The sequence below is a fragment of the Manis javanica genome, chromosome 13, assembly GCF_040802235.1.
Source record: "Manis javanica isolate MJ-LG chromosome 13, MJ_LKY, whole genome shotgun sequence".
NCBI classification, from domain to species: domain Eukaryota; kingdom Metazoa; phylum Chordata; class Mammalia; order Pholidota; family Manidae; genus Manis; species Manis javanica.
The window spans coordinates 97,831,336-97,855,269 of NC_133168.1; the positions used below are offsets into that span (position 1 = coordinate 97,831,336).

General features: G+C 57.2%; 1 protein-coding gene across 2 annotated transcripts; it reads right to left on the reverse strand.

The window, feature by feature from the left end:
• Positions 1-310: 310 nt before the first annotated feature.
• LOC140845719 (ral-GDS-related protein-like) lies at positions 311-6,397 on the reverse strand. Of its 2 annotated transcripts, XM_073220549.1 has the most exons (3): positions 2,745-6,397; positions 1,782-1,994; positions 311-1,437 (listed from the first exon to the last, which is right to left on the reverse strand). In XM_073220549.1, the coding sequence occupies exons 1-3, from the start codon at positions 3,024-3,026 to the stop codon at positions 1,279-1,281; spliced, it is 654 nt and encodes a 217-aa protein (XP_073076650.1). In that variant the 5' UTR covers positions 3,027-6,397; the 3' UTR covers positions 311-1,278. The 2 variants fall into 2 exon arrangements, with proteins under 2 accessions (XP_073076650.1, XP_073076649.1); XM_073220548.1 differs by having other exon boundaries at positions 311-1,994.
• Between the last annotated feature and the right edge of the window lie 17,537 nt (positions 6,398-23,934).

Consider the following 23,934-nt stretch of genomic DNA (forward strand, 5'->3'; position numbering starts at 1 on the left):
CACGCGCCACGCCACTCTCACCTGCTTCTTCATATCCTGGGATCCCTTGGGGGCCCACAGCTGTTGCATCATGGTGGCTGTCGCCTCCTGCAAGGCCCCGGACACTCAGGTGCTCGTGCTCCCCTCCCACATGCCTCCCACAAGCAGACCGTGGTGGGTGGATGCTTTGCCTGAGCCCCCTGGCAGCTATGCTGTCCCCACCTCCAGCAGGCTCTCAGTGTAGGCCAATCGCAGCTCCAGAACTTACCCATAATCACAGGTGTCCTCAGAAGGCATCTGGATGCCCCAAGGGGCTTCCTCACCTGCCGAGTGTCAGGAGAGTTCCCTGCCTCCCAGGGTGCCCTTAGGTCTCAGTGTCTCCTGGCTATCAGCATGACTCCCCTCACACAAGCAGGTGGGGTGCACAAAGCTGAAGCCCGTCTTGTGCTCCCTGGACCCTGCCCACCTGGCAGGTCCGCACCCCAGGATAACGGTCTCAGAGGATCCAGGGAGAGGCCGACCTTGCTCAGTCACGGGCCCCACCCCTGCTGCCGACCCCGCGCCAGCCCCAGCCCTGACCAGGGGCCTGTCCTCTGGGTCCTCACTGGATGCCAGGACCCCAGTCAAGTGGGGCCAGGGAGGGAGAAAGACGAGGGCCTTAGGGGCCTGGGGGACCCTACTTCCCCCATCAGCTCCCCCTCCCACCGCGCACACCTCAAGTCTGCCCCAAGGCTGGGCCACAGCACGGCAGAGGACTTGCCCCATGGACCCGTCCCTTCCAGACCCCCAGCCCCCACTTACCTTGAGGTGCTGCTTCCTGTTAACCCCCTTGTCCGTGTTTTTAAGTTTTTTGTAGATCCAGGAGCTCTTCCTACGGGGAGGGGACAGGAGCAGGGAGAAACATGGCCAGAAGGAGAGTTTGGGGGCAGACCCCTTTTCCTGGGGCATCCACGAGACCCACTAGCCTGCAGGAGGCTTTCCAGCACGGCCCTGAGCCCTGGGGACTCCGTGGCCTGGGGAGGGGGCTGCTGTTTCCACCCGGGGCCTCCATTCCCAGTTCTCCCAGGGGCGAATCTGCTTTGGGCCAGGTCGCTGTCCTTGGGGCAGAGACCTCCTGCTGCAGAACGCATGCTCGAGGTCTCCAGTTGGCTTCACCCCACACCTGACATTGCGGGGAACTGATTCCTCCAGGGGTATCGCTGACCTAACCCACAGGGGGCCCCAAGTGCCCGCCATCCCTGTCCCTAGGCTCTGCCGCCTCCCAGGAGGTCCCAGCCGACTGAGGGGACACTCCCAGACCTAGGGGTATCCCTGTCCCCTCAGGTACCCTGGTCCCTGGTACAGGACTACCCACCAGGACACATGTCTCCAGGTGCTCTCCAGACGACGAATAGCAGGGCACTGCAGGGCCAAGAGAATGGCATGTAGGGCAGCAAAGTTCCTGAGGGCCAGACACTCCTGGGAGGGAAGACAGAGCTGAGCGCATGGCCTGCTTCTCTGCTTCTGTCCCCCCATGAATTCCTGTCCTTAAGGAGACAGACACCCAGGGAGCGCAGCACACCTGGTACCTGCTGAGCAGCCCTCCTGGGTGGAGGACTGTAGCTCAACCCAAGGAAGGGGCCAGGGATGACTGTCCCTGCCCCCCGCCCCCTGGGGCCTGTGGGTCCAGGTCCACATTCCCCAGGCAGGAGGGGCCCAGATACTGTGTAGGCAGCCCCAGGCACCCATCCTGACAGCAGACCAAGGAGGGGAGCCGGTCCCAAGATGCCAGGATGGACCCCAGGGGCTGTCCCATGACTCACCTTGGCCACCCAGATCCAGAACTCCACCACTCGGGCCCTGTCCCGGTCCGTCATGCTCGGGGCCCCAAGGCAGGAGGAGGTGACCACGTTAGCTGTGGCACCAGATTGCCTGATCTGATGGATGGTGGGGGCTAGGTGCTCAATGGTTCTTGTCGGTGCCTGGTGCCAAAGGTTGGCCTTCCATTCAGAATATGTCAGCTTGGTGAACAGCTCCTAGGGATGACAAGTGTGTGTCATCCAGGTGTGCCCCTCGTGCCCCCATGCCCAGGCAGGGTGACCGTTCAGAGCTGGAGCCCAGGCAGCTGGGGGTGTGCTGTGAGCCTTGTGGCCATCCGGGCTTTGCAGCCCGTCCACTGAGTCGCCCAGGACCGGATGCACATGGCCCCACAGTGGTGGGGAACGGAGGGGCTCTGCTCGCAGGCACCCTCGCTCACCTCCTCCCTGCAGCACAAGGCAGCTCACCCTGCCATCCTGGGGGATCTACCTCCCATTCTGCCACCCCGTGGATCCCGGTACCCACTCAGGTGTAGTTTCCCCAAAACGATTGCACCCAGGGCCTTTGGTGGTGTCTGTGTCTCCCACGCCGTCAGGTCCATGGCAGGGGCCTCTGAAGTGCCGAGGCTGTGGAGGACTGCCAGGCCAATGGCCGGAGGACCTCAGGCCCTGGCAGCACCTCCCTGAACACCCCTCCCCTGCCCTGCCCCTCCCAGCCCAGCCAGGCCCTGCCCACCTTCCCTCCACTCCTCGTTGGTCGGCAAGGACCCCTACGGGCCAGCCCTACCGTCCCCCTGTGCTCAGTGCAGTCTTGGGCGTGGGGAGGGTCTCTCAGGGCACAGGGTGAGTCGTGCGGAAGCTGGGACGTGGGCCCAGATCACAGGAGTCCACGTCAGGGGAGGGCAGGTCTCGGGCAGCCCGTGACACAGGGAAGGCCCAGCCCCGACCCCGAGAGCCCGCTCTGCTCACCGCACACATCAGGGTCAGCTGCTCAGCCACCAGGCGGGGGGTGAACTGCAGGATGGTGGGCGGCTCCTCCCTCACGGCACAGGGGGTGCTCGCGGCACAGGGGCTGGTGGGCTCCGGGTCTGCCTCTGGCTCTATCAGGCCTGGTGCCATTCCTGCAGGTGCCCTGAGCCCCGGGCCTGAGGGCTCAAGGGGCTCCAGCTCGGGGCCTGAGACCACTCCTGGGATGTCCCCGGTGCTCACAGCTAGCACCGGGACTGAGGACACTGCTGGGACGTCCTCCATCTCTGCAGGGACCGAAGCAGGTGACGCCGGGTGTAGCTCCAGCACAGGGGTCTCAGGGAGCTCCTTAAGTGGCTGTAGATACAGCTGGCACGACAGGTACCGGCAGCGCCATCTCTGTTTATTCTGACGTAGTGCTGGAGCAGGACACAGAGAAAGGGTCACTCCGGGCCTGATTCCCCACGCCCCACAATGACAGAAAAGCCCTCATGGCTTTGAAGGGAAGCCCACGTTAGAAGGTCCCCTGGCTGCAGCCCCTCACCTTCCAGCTCTGCCACTGTGGGCCCCAGGTGCTCCTCCTGGACCAAATGGTGGAGAACTTGGCCCTCCAGGGTGGATGAAGGCTGGCTGTCATGGTGGACCGCGGGCGCACTCTCGGGCTCCCAGGGAAGGCGCCTAGCCAGTCCTGTCCTCGGGCTGCGATAAGGCAGGTGGGTGGCAGAGTGAGAAGGCTGGTGTTTCCAGCCGCTCTGCCCTCCCCTGCCTGCCCAGGCACCTGCCACCCCCCTTCCTGACCCTGCGTGTCTGTCCTGGGTCCCCATCCTCTCCCGTCCTCCCGAGTAGGAAGTCCCCAGTCGTCAGCCGGCCCGTGGGAATCCAAAGATGGGTGACCTGCTGGGCTCTGCTGGGCGCCCCCTGCCCCAAGCCCCAAACGCCTCCTCCCCCCATTCTGTGCACACGGGCGGTGCCCCCTCTGGGCGTGGTGAAAACTCACATTCTCAGTTCATTCTCTGGGCCCTCGTCATGCCCCCCATCACATGAGGAATCCGTGAGGGCATCGCCCATGGCGCTCCCCGGCCATGACCTGCGGATTACACCTCAAGTGACTTCCCGACTCCCCCCGGAACAGGGTCCCAGTATTGTGTCTGCTTCCTTCACACAGTTATGCTAAGTGTGCCCAAAGGGCCTGCACCAAATGGGTGCTGCACACCTATTGTTGCTGAAGGAAGTCCCCGCAGAACCTGTCCAGGTACCCCTCTGCTGTCCCCAGAGGCCCCTCATGTGAACTCAGTGAGGACAAGACCGGGCCCAGACAGAGGGAATCGCGAGCCTCTGCTCCCAAGGCTGCTTTCCTTGTGCTTTTCCAAATTGAGGCCACTGACGGGTGACGCCGAAAGCTTTTCGTCAGGTACAGAGAAGTAATAGCCCCGAAGTGGCCCAGCTTGGCCGGCAGTCCTTTCTGCAGCACCTAGTGCCTGGGGAGCCCCTCTAACGCTCCTCCCATGTTCCCCATGGGCACCCTAACAGGCTGATCACCAGCCACTCTACCTGTCAGAGGAACACACCATGGCTCAGACACATGTGGGCACGCTCAAGACACAGAACGGACTGTGGGCAGAGGCCAGACTGTGCTGAGGAGGGGGTTGGGTACTCACCAGGGGAGCCGCTGGCCTGTGGTAGGGTGGTCAGCATGGTCGGGAAGGAGTGTAGCCTCGGGAGCACTCTGGCTGGTGTTTGGAGCTGGTCCCACTCGTGCCGAGCGCTTTCTCCACTTCCTTCTCACGCGTGTCCAGGGATCCCTGACTTTGGGGACCTTAGTCCCATGAATAGTTGACTCATATTCAGGCTGAGGGGGGCAGCAGGGATATAGTCAGTGGGAAACCCAGGCACCACCAGGATGAGGGAGGTTCGCAGCTCACCCGAGAGCCTCCAGCCCCCTGCGGTGCGAGCAATGAGAAGCACGGGGTGCCCCCAGGGACGAGGTTCCAGGCCCTCTGGAGTGGGCCTGTCGGCCACTCTCATGGGGCAGCCCTGGGAGGGCCCTGGCAGGTTGCCAGGTTTGGAACAGGGTCCTGGGTGTAGACAGCCTGCCCCGGGTCCAGGGAGATGGAGTAGGTGAATTCATCCACCAGCTCCACGTCGCACCCCAGAGTGGAGCTCTGCAAAGCTGGCCCCTCATAGCTGCGGAGGAGGCACCTGGGGCTGCGCGGACCTCCCCGCAGGCGCCAGTGTGGGCCCCAAACCATGCCCCCGAGATCAGGCACACGGGGCCATCTGCCTAGACATCCAGTCCCTGAGGGAAGGAGAGGACACCCCCGGGCTCAGGATTAACATGTGGGTGGAAGTACCTGGTCCCAACACTCACCTCCATGTCATGAATGCTGAGACCAGAGCTGTGATATTGACTGCCCTGCTAGGGGTCCACCAACTCAGAACATGCTGCCACCCAGGAACGGCCCCTCTCATCCCCAACCTTCAGTCCCACCCATGCCCCACGCCCAACACACACACATACACAGGAAGAGCCATTGGAAGCTCAGCCCGGGATGGGTCACGCTGTGGCCTGGCCCTGGAGGGGCCCGCTCTGGGCCACCCTATGTTACCTCGGGGCTCCTCGGGAGACACGGACAGAGGCGGTGGAGGAGGTCACTGAGCCAGCGCCCACAGCGAGCAGCAGGACTCTCCGTCTCGGCTTCCCTGACTCCCACGCCTTCAGAAGGCTCCGCACAACAAGACCGCATGTTGCTCTGTCGAGCGCCTCCGGTCAAGTGAGCAGGACTGGGGTCTGCGGCCAGGATCTGGGTTCCGTCCGGGTCACAATTCAGGTTCTACTGGGCGTGTCTTCAGTGACATCACTTCTTCAAGGGTCCTTTTCCGGGGCCCCTCCTTGCATTCAGACACGCCCACATGCCCCTCTGGGCTGCTGACTGCCCACCCTCCTGGCCCTTGCCCAGCACGACTGCACAGATCTCCACAAGAGCCCTCCCCTCACTCTTTGGCAGTGTCACCAGGGTCCCAGCTCTGAGGAGTCCAGCTGAGTTCAGGCCTCTTTTTCTCCCCAGTTCCCTGTCCCGCTGAGGCCACAGTATCTCCCAGGAGGTGCCCAACGTCCCAACCTGCACAGGCAGGGTCACGCCAGACATTCCTCCCTAGGGACATCCCCAGGGATATATGGATGACCGTCCAGCTCCTGGGGGCTGGTGTCACGTGTGTCTAATGCACAGACTCGGAGATGGCAGAATGCCAACCAGGCTTGGCACGGGGCGTGGAACACCACGCAAGTCAGGCTTGGGTTCAGGCCTTGTGATCTTGGGCAGGTCAGTCCCCCGGTAGGCCGTTTTCAGGGGTGCACCTCTAAGGTGCAGCAATGAAAGGCGTTCCAGGTGTTGCCATCTACTGGCATCCACCTTCCAAAGGTCCAGGCTGCTCTCAGACTAGGTGCTTTTCAGACCAATCAGTAAATGGGTCAGAGTAGCACACTGGAAATGAGGTCTGTGCTGCCTCTGAAATGCAAGTTGGTCTACCAGGCTGCTGTGCCCTTTGTGTGTGGGGGGTGGAGGAGAGTCCAGGTACAGCACCTCATTCATCACCTTAGGAGAGGTAGGCATGCCCACACAATAGACTTGTAGAAACTTCTCGAAGATGAAAGGCCCCTGAATTTGTGTTGCATTTATTTCCCACCTTCTGACCCGTGACTGCTCTATCAGGGTGCTTAGACAAGTTGTACTTCCTGATCCCTGGGTCCAGTGGGCGTAGTGCCATCAATGGGATGGGCCAGTGTGACGGCTTCTGGAAGGAAAAGGACAGGAAGGTTCCTTCGAACTAAGGGACAACCTAAGTCTGGAGATTGGACATACCTCTGAGATAGTTTTCTCTCCTTGCCGGCTCAAAGATAACTGCCCTGCTGGTCTTTACTCACAGGAGGAGAACAAAGAGCATTTTCCTGACCAATACTTACACACTGGGTGCTTGGGGACCAAGTGATGAAGCCCCATGTGCAGCAGTGACTGCAATCTGAGACACTCCGATCACGGTGACCATCATGCACTGTCATCTCCAAGATTCATCCTTTTTCTGAGTAGGCCAAGTGAGTGACTTCAATAAGGGTCTGTGGAAATCACCACCCGACATCTTCCAAGGCCTTGGTGGTCACTCCAGTCTGTAAGCTCTCCTGGAAGGCAGTACTGCTTTCAATGTATACTTTACAGGGAGTTCTAGAGGCTTGTGCTTGACCCGCCACACAGCAGGCACTCCTGGCCGGCACAGTCCCCTGTGGCTAGCAAGGAGGAAGCCGGGAGCTCTGCGTCCCTGACAGCTCGGCCCTGTGGCCTCTGACACTGAGGGAGCGGCCCTGCGGGCACTTGGTCGGGGTCGGGGGTGCTGCTCGTGATACCAAGACCCGGTCCTCGTCCCTGAGGTCAAATCACAAAACACAGTGACAACGTTTTGAGGAAAGGAAAGAATAGTTTATTGACTTGCTAGCAAATAAGGGAGTGGCAGGCTCCTGCCTTAGAGAACCGCCGTCCTCCTGACACGCAAGGGGTCAGGGCTTTTCAAGGGGAAATGGTAGGAGAGAGGCTGGGGTGCAGACACATGAAGTAGCTGCTTGCAAGGGTCCAAAGCAGACATTCCTGCGCCACTTCCCTAGCGTTTTGTTTTTCTTTTCTGCTCCTCCTCAGCCCCTGGGACAGAATGCTCTTTGAGTCCCTTTTTTAGTGGGCTTTACTGGCCTTAATTCCCTCTCATCCCGCTCATAGCTGACTTTCTGCCTAACACTCCAAAGACTGACCAGCCTCTCTGTGAACATCCCATAGACGTGCTAACAGGCCCTTCAGGTCTACAACGTGTGACACCCAGGCAAGAAGCCTGGCTATAATTTCCATTTTCTCCACACGATCCTGCTCCTTCCAACAAAAAGGTGGAGGTCCTGGTTCAGCCCTTGGTAAACAGCTACTTGACCGGTGGTGGCAGGAAGAATTTCTCCTCTCCCTGAGGTTCCCTTAGCTGGAGTAAGAAACAGATTGACAGGAAACAGATGAACAGGAGGAAAAGTAACAAAATTTAGTCAAGTACATCCAGGGAAGCCATAGACATCTGTTCCACAGACAGGGTGTGGGTAAAATTGCAGTATTTGCCGACTCTCTTGGGCTGGCTTTAGTGCGTGTCCGCATCCACAGGGGTTCCCAAGGGGTGGAGAGAGGTATTCCGTCTCCATGGGCGAGCGAGGGCTTCCCTGGACCGGAGAGCTTGGTGGGAGTATTGGCTCTCTTCCACTGCAGCAGGAGAGAGAGGGAGGGAGACGCAGGGCGACTGCTTGTAGGCAATAAACGGCTTTTGAACACTATTTCTCCCTTTGCCTGATTTGGCTTGCAAATGTGTTTTGCCCTGGGATCTCCCCTCCCTGGGGTTACGTGGGGAGAATGAGGTCTGTGTGTCATCCTGAACCAAGGAGAAGGGGTGAGGGTCTGCGACTTCAAGGGGAAAGGGAAGTAATTCACAGGAATATAAAACAGGACAGGTCTGATAAAATACTTGATGGGACACAGAAACAATGAGGGGGCAGAACGGGGAATTTTAAAAGACTAAAATGATACCGGGGTTCTTGTTCCCAGAGTCAAAGACTGAACTTGGCAAACACTGATCAAGGTAGGAAAGAAAGCCAGGGAGGCTTTTATTTAGAGAGAAAGTCGGAGAAAAGAGCTCCTGTGGCCAGTGGGGGTTGGCGGGGGGGACAAGAGAGTCCGCGGCCACCTGCCCCTCCTGCCCGCTGACCGCGGGTGCCCCCCCCCCCCGCCCAGCGCCTTCCCCGCCCCACCGTGACCACCTGCGGCTGCCGGGCCTCGTCCCCCACCCCCACACGCGTCCGGGACTGGGGGTGGCGGTGGGCACACCCGCCTTCAGCCTGGCAACCCCGCCCAGAGGCAGGGCCAACCCGCGGGCAGGCCGGCGGGTTCCCCAGCCCGCAGGCAGGCAGGCCTTGGGCTCCCTCCGGGCTCCCTCCGCAGCGCGGGAGCCCCTAAGCCCTGCGCTCCTATCGCCTCCACTCGCGCCCACCCGCCGGCCAGCGCCGGTCTTAGACCCCCCGTCCCCCGGCCCGTGCTGCGCTCCCGGAGGCAGGGCTTTTCCCCTCCTGGCCACGGTAGGGAGGTAGGGCAGGCCCGGCCCCACAGGAGGGGACCACCGTCCCTGGGTCCCTGGGCGCGCCCGCCGCCCGAGGGTGGTGTCCGTGGCCTCGAGCCCCGCCCCCCACCCCGGGCACGGACCGGGCCGCCCGCCGCCGGCCACGTGCCGCCCTGGGCACCCTGCTGCCGCGCGTCCCGCGCTGCTCTCCCGCAACAGCAGGTGCGCTGTGCAAGTGCCGGGGCGCCCGCGCCGAAGACACGCAGAGGCAGCGGGACCGGGCCGCGCGCTCACACCCATCTCCAAACATCATGAGGAAAGTATAAACTCGCCAGGAGGATATATTACAGCACCTCCTAAAAGCATCCCAAAATGCTAACAGAAAGAAAAGAAAAACTAATGTAACTCAAGGGAAAGCACAGACAAGTCCATCAATCTACTTGGATATGTCAACACTTTTTTTCTCAGTAACCGATAGGACAAGTAGATAAAAAACTCAGCAAAGATGCAGAAAAACTGAATGGTATCCACCAACTAGATCTAGTCAACACTAATAGAACATCCCACTCCACAACAACAGAATTTTCAGGAGCATATAACATATTGATCACATAGATCACAAAACTGAACTAAATTTCAAAGAATTGAAATCATACAAAATATATTTGTTCTCTGACCGTAGTGCATTAAGTTACAAATCCGTAATACAAAGATATGTAGAAAATCCCCAGTCCCTTGAAAATTAAATAACTTAATAACAGGTGAGTTATTTACAATAGCCAAGAAATGGAAGCAACCTAAGTGTCCCTCAGTAGATGAATGGATAAAGAAGATGTGGTGCATATACACAATGGAATATTATTCAGCCATAGGAAGAAAACGACTCCTACCATTTGCAACACCATGGACGGAGCTAGAGGGTATTACGCTCAGTGAAACAAGCCAGGCGGAGAAAGACAAGCACCAAATGATTTCACTCGTGTGGAGCATAAGAACAAAGCAAACACTGAAGGAACGAAACAGCCGCAGACGCACAGAACCCAAGAGCGGACTGACAGTTACCAGCGGGAAAGGGACTCGGGAGGGAGGGACAAGGGGAAAGAGGGGCAGCAGGGGCAGCGCACAGAAGGCGGGGGGGGCGGGGGGAGGGCGGTACAACACGGACACGACAAGTAGTGACTCTACAGCGTCTCACTACGCGGATCGTCAGTGACTGTAATGGGGTGGGGGGGGACTTAATGGGGGGAATCTAGTAACCACATTGTTGCTCATGTGATTGTGTATTAAGGACACCTAAATTAATTAATTGATTAATTTTTTAAAAAACTAACGCGTGGGTCATCTCATGAAAAATCAGAAAGTCTATCGAAGAAAATGACAGCCGGCGCGGGACTGCCCTGGCGGCCAATGAGCGCGCAGGTCTCGAGAAGGCCCGCCTCCGACTGACGGCACTCGCGGCCAATAAGCCAGGCGGCGCCGCGGAGCCGGCAGCCATTGGGCGAGCGCGCGGAACCAGTGAGCCCGGCGGCTGCTGAGTAGCTGCAGGCGCCGCCGCCGCCGCATTCAAGAGTCGGTAGCCTCGCGGGCGCCGTAGGCCCAGGCAGCTCCCGCGGCTCCGTCCATGCTCCGGGCCGCCGCCCCGTCCGCGCAGCGGGCCCCGCGGAGACCGCGTGAGGGTGGACCCGCGCTGTGCTCGGCGGCGCCTTCCTCCCGGCGGACCTGCGGCCGAGCGTCCCGGGCGGGCCGCGCTTCAGGGGTGAAGGCGACAGCGACGGCTCTGCGGGCCGGAAGGTAGGTGTCCGCGTGGACCTGTGCCTCCGCCTGCGGGCGCGGGGGCGCCGCTGAGGGGGCGGCCGCGCGAGGGCTCGGCGGGCTGCGCGGGTGGTGGGTCCTCGCTGGGCCCGGCCGGGGGCCGCGCAGGCGGGAGGCCGGAGGGCGTCCTGCCGCGTGTGGAGGTTCTCGGCGGCGGCCTCGAGGGCGAGGGCCGGGCGCGCTGAGGGGCCCGGCGGTGCCCGCGTCGGGGCGGCGGGGGACGGGCCGCCGGGGGCCGCGCCTTCGGAATCAGAAGTGTTTCCCGAGGTGCCTGTCGGCCTTGCCGTCGGGGGTTCCCGGGTCAGCGTCCCTGCGGCCCCTGGTCTGTTCAGGTTTTGTTTCTTCCTGGCTCAGCCGTGGGAGGTTGCGTTTTTCTCGAAAGTTGACCATTTCTTCTAGGTTATCCAGTTTCTTTCCATATAATTTTTCATAGTATTCTCTCATAATTCTTCATATTTCTGTGCTGTCAGTACTGTATTTTCCTTTCTCATTTCTGATTCTGTTCATGTGCGTTGACTCTCTTTTTTTCTTGATAAGTCTGGCTAGGGGTTTACTATTTTGTTTATTTTCTCAAAGAACCAGCTCCTGCTTTCATTGATTCCCTCTATTGTTTTATTCTTCTCTATTTTATTTATTTCTGCTCTACTCTTTAGTATGTCCCTCCCTCTACTGACTTTGGGCCTCAGTTTTTCTTCTTTGTCTGGCTTGGTTGGTTGTGAGTTTGCAGTGTCCATATGGGATTGCCCTTCTTCCCCGAGGTAGGCCTGTGCTGCAATATACTTCCCTCTCGGCGGTGTCTTTGCTGCATCCCAGATTTTCGTTGTTGAATTATTGTTGTCATTTCTCGCCATATATCGCTTGATCTCTGTGTTTATTTGGTCATTGAGCCAGTGGTTATTTAGGAGCATGTTGTTAAGCCTCCATGTGATTGTAGGCTTTTTCGTCTGTGTGTAATTTAGTTCTAGTTTCATACCCTTGTGGTCTGAGAAGCTGGTTTGTACAATTTCAATCCTTTTGAATTTCCTGAGGCTCTTTTTGTGGCCTAGTATATGATCTGTTCTTGAAAATGTGCCATGTGCACTTGAGAAGAATGTGTGTCCTGCTGCTTTTGAGTGGAGAGTTCTGTAGATGTCTGTCGGGTCCATTGTTCCAATGTGTTGTTCAGGGCCTCTGTCTCCTTACTTATTTTCTGTCTGGTTGATCTGTTCTTTGGAGTGAGTGGAGTGTTGAAGTCTCCTAACATGAATGCATTGATTCTATTTCCCCTTTGAATCCTGTGAGTATTTGTTTCACGTATGTAGGTGCTTCTGTGTAGGGTGCATAGATATTTATAATGCTTATATCCTCTTTTTGGATTGACCCCTTTATCATTATGTAACGTCTGTCTTTGTCTCTTGTGACGTTCTTTGTTTTCAAGTCTATTTTGTCTAATGCAAGTACTGCAACACCTGCTTTTTCCTCCCTATTAGTTGCATGAAATATCTCTTTCCATCCCTTGACTTTTAGTCTTTGTATGTCCTTGGGTTTGAAGTGAGTCGTCTCTTGTAGGCAGCATATAGATGGGTCTTGTTTTCTTATCCATTCAGTGACTCTGTGTCTTTTGATTGGTGCATTCAGAGCATTTACATTTAGGGTGATTAGCAGTAGGTATGTCTTTATTGCCACTGCAGGCTTTAGGTTCGTGGTGACCAAAGGTTCAAGGGTGCCTTACCTTCCTTACTATCTAAGAATCTATCTTAACTCAGTTAAGTATGCTATTACAAACAGTCTAAGGGAGGCTGTTTTTTTAATTTTCCCTCCTCATTCTTTATATATTAGGTGTCATATTCTGTACTCTTTGTCTATCCCCTTTTGTTACTTCTGGTGACAGCTATTTAATGTTAGGAACACTTCCATCTATATCAGTCCCTCGAAAATACACTGTAGAGATGGTTGCTGGGAGCTAAATTCTCTCGGCTTTTGCTTATCTAGAAATTGTTTAATCCCTCCTTCAAATTTAAATGATAATCTTTTTTTCAATTTTTTATTAAGTTGTTATTATGATTATTTTTTGGTATCAAGCTACAGTTACATGAGCAACATTATGTTTACCAGACTCCCCCATCATCAAGTCCCCCCCACATACCCAATTACAATCAGTGTCCGTCAGCATAGTAAGATGCTATAGAATCCCTACTTGTTTTCTCTGTGTTGTACAGCCCGCCCCGTGGCCCCCCTATATTATGTCTGCTAATAGTAATGCACCTTTTATTCCACTGATCCCTCCCTTCCCACCCATCCTCCCCAGTCCCTTTCCCTTTGGTAACTGTCAGTCCATTCTTGGGTTCTGCGAGTCTGCTGCTGTTTTGTTCCTTCAGGTTTTTTTTCTTTGTTGTTACACTCCACAGATGAGTGAAATCATTTGATACTTGTCTTTCTCTGCCTGGCTTATTTCACTGAGCATAATACCCTCTAGCTCCAGCTATGTTGTTGCAAATGGTAGGATTTTCTTCTTCTTCTGGCTGTATAATATTCCATTGTGTATATGTACCACATCTTCTTTATCCATTCATCTACTGAGGGACACTTAGGTTGCTTCCATTTCCTGACTATCGTAAATTGTGCTGCAATAAACAGGGGTGCATCTGTCTTTTTCAAACTGGGCTGCTGCATTCTTAGGGTAAATTCCTAGGAGTGGAATTCCGGGGTCAATGGTATTTCTCTTTGGAGATTTTTGAGGCACCTCCATACTGCTTTCCACAATGGTTGAACTAATTTACATTCCCACCAGCAGTGTAAGACGCTTCCCCTTTCTCCACATCCTCGCCAACATTTGTTGTTTGTCTTTTGGATGGTGGTCATCCTCACTGGTATGAGGTGATGTATCATTGAGGTTTTAATTTGCATTTCTCTGATGATTAGCAATTGCGGAGCATCTTTTCATGTGCCTGTTGGCCATCTGAATTTCTTCGTTGGAGAAGTGTCTGTTCTAATCCTGTGCCCATTTTCTAAATGGATTATTTGCTTTTTGTCTGCTGAGGTTCGTGAGGTCTTTATATATTTTGGATGTCAACCCCATATCGGATATGTCATTTATGAACATATTCTCCGATACTGTAGGATGTCCTTTTGTTCTGTTGACGGTGTCCTTTGCTGTACAGAAGCTTTTCAGCTTGATATAGTCCCACTTGTTCATTTTTGCTTTTGTTTCCCTTGCCTGGGGAGATATGTTCATGAAGAAGTTGCTCCTGTTTCTGTCCAGGAGAGTTTTTCCTATGTTTTTTTTCTAAGTGTTTTATGGTTTCATGACTTACATTCAGGTCTTCGACCCATTTTGACTTTCCTTTTGTGTGTGGGGTTAGACAGTGATCCAGTTTTATTCTATAACATGTAGCTGTCCGGTTTTGCCAACACCAGCTGTTGAAGAGGCTGTCATTTCCCCATTATAAATCCATGGCTCCTTTATCGCCTATTAATTGACCGCATATGTTTGGGTTAATATCTGGACTCTCTATTGTGTTCCACTGGTCTGTGGGTCTGTTCTTGTGCCAGTACCAAATTGTCTTGATTACTGTGTCTTTGTAGTAGATCTTGACTTTTTATGCAGATTTACTAAGAGTTGAAATTTTGGAAGTGACATGCCCCCGGCTTTATTCTTCCTTCTCAGGATTGCTTTGGCTATTCGGGGTCTTTTGTGGTTCCCTATGAAGTTTAGAACGATTGGTTCTGGTTCGTTGAAGAATGCTGTTGGTATTTTGATAGGGTTTGCATTTGAATCTGTAGATTGCCGTAGGTAGGATTACCATTTTGACAATATTAATTCTTCCTAGGTTACTCACAAGTATCCCAAACCTAAAGTCTTCCAAACTTAGTCCATTATCTTCCTCTGCCCACAACTTTATTACCAGTATCGCTACCTGTCCCCCAGCCATCCCAGGAAGAAACCTGGGAGACGGCTTCGCCTTCCATCCTGCGCATAGCGAGTCAGGCCCGGTTCCAGTGACTTTGCTCTTTCTCACGTCTGTGTCTCCTCTCAGTTCTCACCACCACACTGGGTTTCCAAGCCCTCACCGTCTCTCCCCTAAGCTGTGCAGTGGCCTCCTACTTGACCCCCAAGCCTTCACTGCCTCCCACTTAAATTCTTCCCCCTCACTACTGTAGATCACCTACCTATAAGAAAGTGATCATATTTCGCTGCTCAAAATCCTTCTCTGACCCTGTATGGCCAATGAAATAGAGTCTGCACTTCTTAATAAGGTGCACGGGGCTCTTTGGCACCTTGTGCTTCTCCCTTCTCTAGGGTAAAAATAGCAAACTAAGAATATAGGCATTCTTCAGTGAGATCACTTAAAGTTCCAGAAGCCAGGAGTAACTGGCCTGGAATGCTTGAGTATTCCCCAGACAAAGGAAGGTCTCTCGGCACACCCTTGTCTTGATTGTGTTTAGTGAATCATGTCATGGTGAGACTCACGTAGCCTGCTTAAAGGCCCAGCTTATTTTTTTACCTGTACCTATGTGCTCTTTCTCCTCCTCCATCCCCGTATATTCAAGTAATTTGCGGACTGGACAGTTCACGTAGCACGCCAGCCCAGCCATCGCAGCACAGTAAGACAGGAAAGAATCGATCTTAAAGCTAAGATTGCATTTCAAAGCCCAGGAAGTGAAGAAGTAAGAGTTTTAATGTCCTGCTGATCGATTTCAACCCCGGGCAAGTTCGCTATGGATTCAATGTGATCAAAGCAATGACAGTAAACCGCTCTCGGGGTGGAAGGGCTATACCCAACTTTATTTCCACCGTGGCAGGTCAATCCCTAACATGCCATCCAATGAGAGCAAGTCTGCATGCAGCAAGCCGGTCTCTGCCCCTGGGCCTCTCTGCCTGCACAGCCGTCCTGCAGACATCCTCTAGGCCTCTGACCTCAGCGCTGCCACCACTCCAGCCTCTGCTCTGCTCTCCTGCAGCCTCGCAGCCCTGTCACCGTGTCACCCAGAGCACTGGGTGGGAGCTTTTTTATATAGAGTCAATAGCAACCTATTGCCCACATGAGTGGTGAGCTAGCCGACTAGGCCCAGGTGAGAATCCTGGACCCAGGAATTTTCATTTTATCCACACTTAGCATGCTCTTGAGCAAACATACAGTAACTCAGCCCACCTTGGAGGCAGGGAAGGCAGTCTTAAATGATATGCTCTCCAACCACGAAGCTGCTATTCTGCAGGGAATCTGAGCAGTGCATTTCTTGTGTTAAGCTAATTTTGCAGAATTACCCGGAGGACTGATAAGAAACGTCACGTCTCATCTTGAGACCACTTCACAGGTCCACACCCCTAGCCCTTTGTCACATTCCTGAAAAATCCTTAAAAGCGGGATCCCCCTACATTTCCATGCGCCTTTCTCTCTGAGGTAGCCCACACTCCCCTCTGTCTGAGTGTGCACTTTCTCTCCATAAATAAAACTTTTATTCTACTTCACTACTGTGTCTCTGCGTTTCAGTTCTTTGCTGCAGCGGGGACAAGAAGTGAGAAAAATGCACAATGCCCTCCTAACAGGAGTCCCAGCCCAGGGGAGGGGTGGGGGTAGGAGAAGGCTGGGAGGGCGGGGGGAGAGGGGTGCGAGCATGGGAGCAGAGAGCTTGGGGAGTGTGGAAGGGAAGCCTGGAGGAGGAACTCGGAGGGGATGGCAGCTGGGGAGGGAAGCCACGGGGCCTGAGTGCTGGCGAGGCAGGGACTGTGGGTGCAGACAGAGCCGGGTGAGGGCCTCCGGAATAAAACCCTTACTGAAACTCCGTATCAGACAATTAAGCAAAGTCAGTCACATTCATTCTCTAAAGTAACATAAGCGTTCTTGTGTGAGATTAATTCAAACTAAAAAGGCAGGAGGAGTGAGTTGTCCTGAAATGTTTGAATATCCCCCACATAAGAAAAGACTGCAGCATCGCCCATGTCTTCACTGTGTCCATTCAATGAGGCTGTTGTAAAATGTACCGTAGCTGCTCAAAGGCCCGGCTCATTTTCTTTAACTTCCCAGATGCTGCTTTTCTTCCTCTAGCCCTAATCAGATGATGTGCAATGGAGGCAAGTAATACAGGCAAGTAAGCAAAATAATCTGGAAGACTGGTCAGAAACTTAGTGTCTCTTCGAAGATAAGCATTTGGGGACCGTTCAGCAGGTCTGCATCCCTGGCCCTTTGTCTCTCACCTGCCTCTACATCCCCTAGACAGTGCATCACCCCGGGGCTCTCTTGTCCCCTCCGGGCAGGGGCAAGCCAGGAGCTCTGTCCTCTGCATTATCCGTAAATAGAAGCCTCGCCCATGCTCTCCTTCCTTGAGTGTTTGCAAAGTTCATTCTCTGAGCCTGCGAACAAGAACACCAGCATCAGCTTCTCTGAACAGCCCGAAGACGGGGAGCCCCCAGAGCCCGTGCCTGGGTGCAGAGGAGCGCACCAGGGACCAGAGGGCCCAGCCACCTCCCCAGCACACGCCGGGTGGAGAAGGTGGGCTGCAGCCCACAGTCAGGGTGGCCACGCCGCCGTGTGATCCTGGTGTCCCTGCACCAGCGGTCTAGGCTGTAACGCACAGACCCTGGGCAGGACGGACCGCTGGCCCAGTGACCACCCAGCAGGCCCAGGGCTGCTGCTTTGTTTCTGGGCCCAGAGCTCTTCTGTGTCAGGTTGAGGCTGGTGGGCCGTGCAGGATGACAGGTCTGACCTGGGCCCCTGCCTTGCTAGGGGCCCGTCTGCCGTCCTCCTGCCCAAACCTCCCTCCCTATGTGGCCGGGGAGCCTGAGGTCATCCCTGGGACCACCATGCAGGCAGATGGCTCTGAGGGTTCTGTGGGCAGGACCAGGGAAAGGAGGGTGGCCTGGGTATCCCGATTTTACCTCCTGCCACCTGGTCACCTGAGGCTGTCAGGAGGGCCCACGTCTGCTTCCCCAGTCCCCAGTCTGTGGCTCCACGTGCAGCATAAGGCCTGGAGACTGTCTCCAGCCTGGAGCCCCCCAAGGGGGTGTTTGTGGTGATCCTGGAACTCCCCTCTAGCCCAGGCCTCCCCTCCTGGGAGGGTGAACACATCCTGAGAGCCCTGGGGGAGCGTGTGGGGAGAATCAGAGCCAAGTGCCTCCGCTCAGCCTCCCCAGCCATTTGTCACAGATTTCAGGCCACTCAGCCAGGACCCAGGAGCGGGACACCAGGGGCCTCACACCAGCCTGGCCTGGGGATGGGCGGCTGAGGGGCAGCATGGGGGAGGACTGGGGTCCTGGGAGCTTTGAGGTGTGAAGTGTGGAGAAATTGGGCTCAGAGAAAGCCCCCCAATGGAAGGCATGCACCTCTTGGAGGTGCTTTGAGAGACCAAGTTCCACCTTTTTGCAATGGAATTTCTGAAATGTGTGGGGCAGCTGTGTCTCATCAAGTGGGACAGTGCTAGACTGGTGGCCTGCAGCCCTGGGATCTACTTGGGTTACATGTGCATTGGTGTCCCAGACATGAGGAGACACCCCGGGGCTTCTAATCAGTAGACTTTCATGTCTGATCATAATCTATAGGTGACAGGCAGTAAGGCCCAGGTTCTTTTTGGGCAGCTCTTCCCAGTGCTGCCAAGGTGTGCACGCCTGGGGCTTAGAGCACCCCGCTCTTCCTGAGCACCTTATGAGCAAGGACGGAGAATGGAGGGCAACCTGGCATACACAGGTCGGGACCACCCTGGGTCAGAGGGTTTGAGGGCCGGGGTGGGTCGGGGGGCACAAGATGACTGCCTGTGGGGCAGAGCTATGAGAGGAAAGAGCAGGGTGGGGGCAGTCCTCTGACTGACTGCATCCCACCTGCACAGGGGTGACCCCCAGGGACAACATCCACATCACACTGCCCTCAGGGAGGCTATTTCTTTATTTTTATTATTAAAGTTAAATATATCTTCTGAAAAAACAGTGGGGGGGGCAGCAAGGGCCAGGGCCTCACCTCCTCCGGTGGCCAGCTGCCCCTATGGCCAGCAGGCCTCCCCTGAAGGGAGGGGCCGGGGCTGTGTCCATACACTTGGCACCCAGAGGATCTGCCGACCGCAGCGGAGGATGGGACAGGCTCCTGACGTCCCTGCCCCTGGAGCAGCAGCTGCCGGCATCGATGCTGCTGGCAGCCTCGGCCACATGGCTTCTCTCTGGGTTCCGATGATGGTCTGTCCCCAGAGCCCTGTGCCTTTCTCCTGAGCAGTAAGCTCTGTGCAATCCTTGCCCCTTCAGCAGCCCTCTTGCTTTTAGGAAGTTTTTGAGACTGCCCGCCCAGAGCAGCCGGAGATGAATCCCTGTTCTCCACAAGCAGTGGGAATCTCCATCTCTCCAGGTATTCCAGCCCCGCTAATCACCAGAGCACCATGCAATGTAGGTTTGTGCTCCGAACAGATCTCCAGAGCTGGGTGTTCAGCAGTGCCAGGCGTCCACTCCGTCCCTGGTCTGTGTCTCTTCCTCCCGCCGATGCGCTGCGGTGGGGGAAGGGCTCGAGTCCCGCCGGGTCACAGCTCTGGTACCTTACCCTGTTCCGCGAGGTCTGCTCTTTTCTCTAGGTGTGTGCAGTCTGCGTAGCCTTCTTTCCTTTTATTCTTTCAGGCTGAGTTGTGTGAATTATATTTTCATATTATATGTGGTTTTGGGAGGAGGTCTCTGTGTAACCTCTCACCCTGCCGTCTTTAATCCCCAGGGAGGCTGTTTCTCAGGGATGAGGGGTGGAAGTTGCACAGGGTCGCCCCTGGGAGCATTCCCTGGGAACCTGTGGCCGCCGGCCACCCCTGCATCCTCAGATGCCTCCTCTGGCCACCCAGGGGGTGGTGGTTCCGTGCAGCACTGCGCCGTGTCTGTGTCCATCCCAGGAATGTCCAGGCCTGGTGGGGACGGCCCCACCTTTTCCTGGAACCGTGTGGCTACAACTCGGTGGCTGATGGCACCCAGGCAGCAGGTGGTGTTGACAACACGGGAGGCCACGTGCCCAAATGGTGACACCGTCCGCGTGGTGGGGCAGCTCGCCTCTGTCCAACGGGCCACGATCAGAGGGGACGACCCAGCACGAAGGAGGCCAGATTGGCTGCAGCTCTGTACGGGTCCTTGGGGTGCAGCGGCAGCCTGGGGAGCTGCCCGGGTCTGCCGACCGACGGAGGAGGTGCCAGAGGACCTGCCGCAGCAGAGGCTGAGGATGAGCAGGGGCAGGAAGAGGAGCAGGAAGCAGGCTAGGGCCTGGGAGTGCCGGGTGCCGCCTGCCCGAAGGGGGAGCTCTCGTCCGCACGCAGCCAGGGCACCACCAGGGCTGCGGGCCCGAGGACGGCAGCTGCAGGGCCACACAGGTGCACAGAAGAGGCAGGTTATCCCGGGTTCCCCCCGTTATCCTGCTTGCACCCCGTCCCCACTGCCCTCTGGGCCCCTGGTCCTGCACGGAGGGTCCTGTCAATCACAAGCACCCGGGGCGTCCCTGTCACGGGAAGTCTCCTGAGCGTCACCTAGTCACAGAGGAGGAGGCTGGGTCCCAGAGGGGGAGGGGAACCATCCTTCAGTCTGGCAGGACTGGTCGGCCGTGGAGCTGGGGCCCCAGCCCCATTGATCTTTAGGACGCCCCCACACCCCATGTGTCCCGAAGCTTCCCTGAGGCTGTGGAGCAGCCCACCCCCTGCCGATCGCCCCCGCCCAGAATACTCACCTGGCCCTGGCCAGGAAGTTTAAATGTTGTGGCGCCTGAAGAGCTGCGACAGCCCCTTTCTGCCGGCCCTCTGGCCCTCTGGCTCCAGCTGGCAGGACAGGATGTAGCTGCAGGACAGAGGGACACCTGTGAGCCCCTGGAGGCACACGTCAGGGTCCCTTCTCCCAGAGCCTGCGGGCAGCTGCAGCCCACGCCTGACTCCAGCCGGCCTCACCTCTGCTGCTCATCCAGGGGCTCCACGGCCTGGAGAAAGGACTGGAAGCGCTCATCGGGCTCCAGGTCGTACTGCCTGGCCACACGCCTTTGAATCCAGATCTCGTCTAGGATGGAGATGACCTGGGGCAGAGGAAGGACAGGATGCAGACGAGGAGGGGGGTGAGGAGTGGGGGCACTGGGATGGTCCCGGATCTTTGCTCACACGGGGACCCGCCTTCCCTCCAGTGCCATCCAGGCCTGCCTGTTCCCACTGTTGATTCTCCAGCTCCTCCTCCAGGAAGGCGGCCTTGATGCTGCCCCCACCCCCCAGCTGACAACGCCTTCAGTGTCCTCAGCTCTGGGTGGCTTAACTCTCTCAAGACACGTTAGACCCAGGGGATGGGGTGGACAAGGTCCCACCCAGGGCTTCTTGACTCTGTCCCTCACCTTTCATGGCTGGGCACTCAACTCTTATTTTATACCATCACCCTGCAAGGCAGCAAGGCAGCCAAAGTGCATCGGAAGCAGCCCCCTGAGCCCAGAACGATGCTGGAACGTCCCCACCGTTTCTCAAGGTGGAGGACCTCCAGGGCCCTCCATGGGGCGTCCTGCCCAGAAACAGCACCCGGACCTGGCCCGGGATCGGGGCTACCGAGAGGCGGGGAATGGACTGGGGAGCTGAGGCCAAGCTTCCCACGCAACTCTCCGTGATGGCAGACAGGGAGACGGGGCCTCAGGCGGGCAGGCACTGCCAGCCCCCTGATGTGCTTCCTGCCCTGAAGGAGCAACACGCCTCCCCCTGGGCAGGGCCTGAGGCGGAGGACAGTCCTGCCCAGATGCTGCCCCTCTAGCCCTCAGCCCCGCCTTCCCTGGGGCCAGGACCGGGGGGCTTACGTGCGTCCTCTCCTAGAGGTCCAGCTCCTGGTGTGGAGGGGAGACTCTCAGAAGTCGGGGTGGCCAGGTGCTGAGAGGTGTGGGCTCACTGGGGCTCTCTCCTCCCCAAAGCTCACCATCCTGCCCCCCTGTGTCCCGCTGGGCTCACTTACTTCATCATTATATTCCGGGAGTTGCTCCATGGGCACGTCATCGAGAATATATCCGAGGAAGGGGACCATGCCCTATGCCACGGGGGTGCGGAGGTGATGAGTCCCCGCCTACCTCAGGGGCGCCCACAGAGCTTCTCTTTAACCCCACACCCGCAGCCCCGGCTACCTTGGACCACCCTGTGCTGCCTTCCTCCCCTCCCTTCACCCTGCGCTCCTCTCCCGGTCCCTCCCAGGGCTGGCTTTTGGCCAATCCCAGGACCTATGGTCCCTGCACCTGTCCTCCAACTTCTCCCTGTACGCAGCTGCTATCGCCCTCCTGGTCACCCCAGTGCTGGCAGCTCAGGGCTCTTGGTACCAGGAGCAGGTGCAGGCCCGCCCGCACTGCCCATAACCTGTGCCACACAACTCTCACCTGGTTCTCCTGGTAGTGGGATACCGTGCGACCCCACCGCCATCGCAGCAACAGGTATCTCCCCGCCTGCAAGGTCCAGAACACTCAGGTGCTCGTGCTCCCCTCCCACGCGGCCTCCCACCACCAGGCCTTGGTTGATGGGTGCCTTGCGCGCGTCCCCTGGCACCTATGCTGTCCCCACCTCCAGCAGGCTCTCAGCCTAGAGCGACCCCAGCTCCGGCACACACTCATCCTCTCTTGTGTCCTTGGGCCGCGGCCAGCCGCCATGAGAGGCTCCTCACCTGCACAGTGTGTGGGGAGGTCCCTGCGTCCCAGGGTGCCCTGAGCACCCACTGTCACCTGGCTATCACCACTGCTCCCCTCACACCATAAGGTGGGATGGGCACCAAGCTGAAGCACGTCTTGCGCTCCCTGAACCCTGCTCACCTGGCAGGTCCGCACCCCAGGGTAACGGTCTCAGAGGACCCAGGGAGAGGCCGACCTTGCTCAGCCACGGGCCCCACCCCTGCTGCCGACCCCGCGCCAGCCCCAGTCCTGACCAGGGACCTGTCCTCTGGGTCCTCACAGGATGCCAGGAACCCAGTCAACTGGGGCCAGGGAAGGAGACAGACGAGGCCGTTGGGGGCCTGGGGGACCCTACTTCCCCCATCAGCTCCCCCTTCTCACCCTCCACACCTCAAGTCTGCCCCAAGGCTGGGCCCCCGTACGGCAGAGGACTTGCCCCAAGGACCCCTCCCTTCCAGACCTCTAGCCTCCATTTACCGCGTGGAACCACTGCCGGTCAGCCTTCTTGTCCATCTTTTTAAGTTGTTTAAACATGTAGGCGCTCTTCCTAAGGGGCGGGGAGAGGAGGAGGGGACATGTGGCCAGCAGGTGGGGAGTCTGGGGGCAGACCCGTTTTCCTGGAGACCCCAGATATCAACTAGCCTGCAGGAGGCTTTCCAGCACAGCCCTGAGCCCTGGGGACTCCGTGGCCTGGGGAGGGGGCTGCGTGTTTCCACCCGGGGCCTCCATTCCCAGGTGTCCTGGGGGCGAATCTGCTTTGGGCCAGGTCGCTGTCCTTGGGGCAGAGACCTCCTGCTGCAGAACACATGCTCGAGATCTCCCGTTGGCTTCACCCCACACCTGACATTGCGGGAAACTGATTCCTCCAGGGGTATCGCTGCCCTAACCCACAGGGGCTTCAAGAGCCCACCACCCCTGTCCCTAGGCTCTGCTGCCACCCAGGAAGTCCCAGCCGACTGAGGGGACACTCCCAGGCCCTAGGGGTATCCGTGTCCCCTCAGGTGCCCTGGTCCCGGGGACAGGACTACCCACCAGGAAACATGTCCCCAGGTGGTTTGAAGACGACCTACAGGAGGGCACTGCAGGGCCAAGAGAATCGCGTGGAGGGATGCAAAATTCAGGAAGGTCTCACAGTCCTGGGAGGGAAGACAGAGCTGAGAGCGTGGCCTGCTTCTCTGCTCTGTCCCCCCATGAACTCCTGTCCTGAAGCCCAGCACACCTGGTACCTGGTGAGCAGCCCTCCTGGGTGGCTCAACCCAAAGAAGGGGCAGGGATGGCTGTCCCCCCCTGGGGCCTGTGAGTCCAGGTCCGCACTCCCCTGGCAGGAGGGCCCAGGGACAGTGCAGGGCAGACCGCAGGCATTCATCATGAGAGTTGGCAAAGGGGGGGAGCAGGTCCCAAGACGCCAGGATGGACCCCGGGGGCCGTCCCATGACTCACCTTGGCCACCCGGATCCAGAACTCCACCACTCGGGCCCTGTCCTGGGCTGTCATGCTCGGGGTCCCGAGGCAGGAGGTGGTGACCAACCTAACCGTGGCTTCAAACTTCTTCATGACCTTATGGATGGTGGGGGCCATGTGCTCAATGCTTGCCTTCCCTGGCTGGTACCTTCTTCCCATCTGTGGCTTGTATGCAACGTAGGCCTCGCATTCATCACAGGTGACCTTGGTGA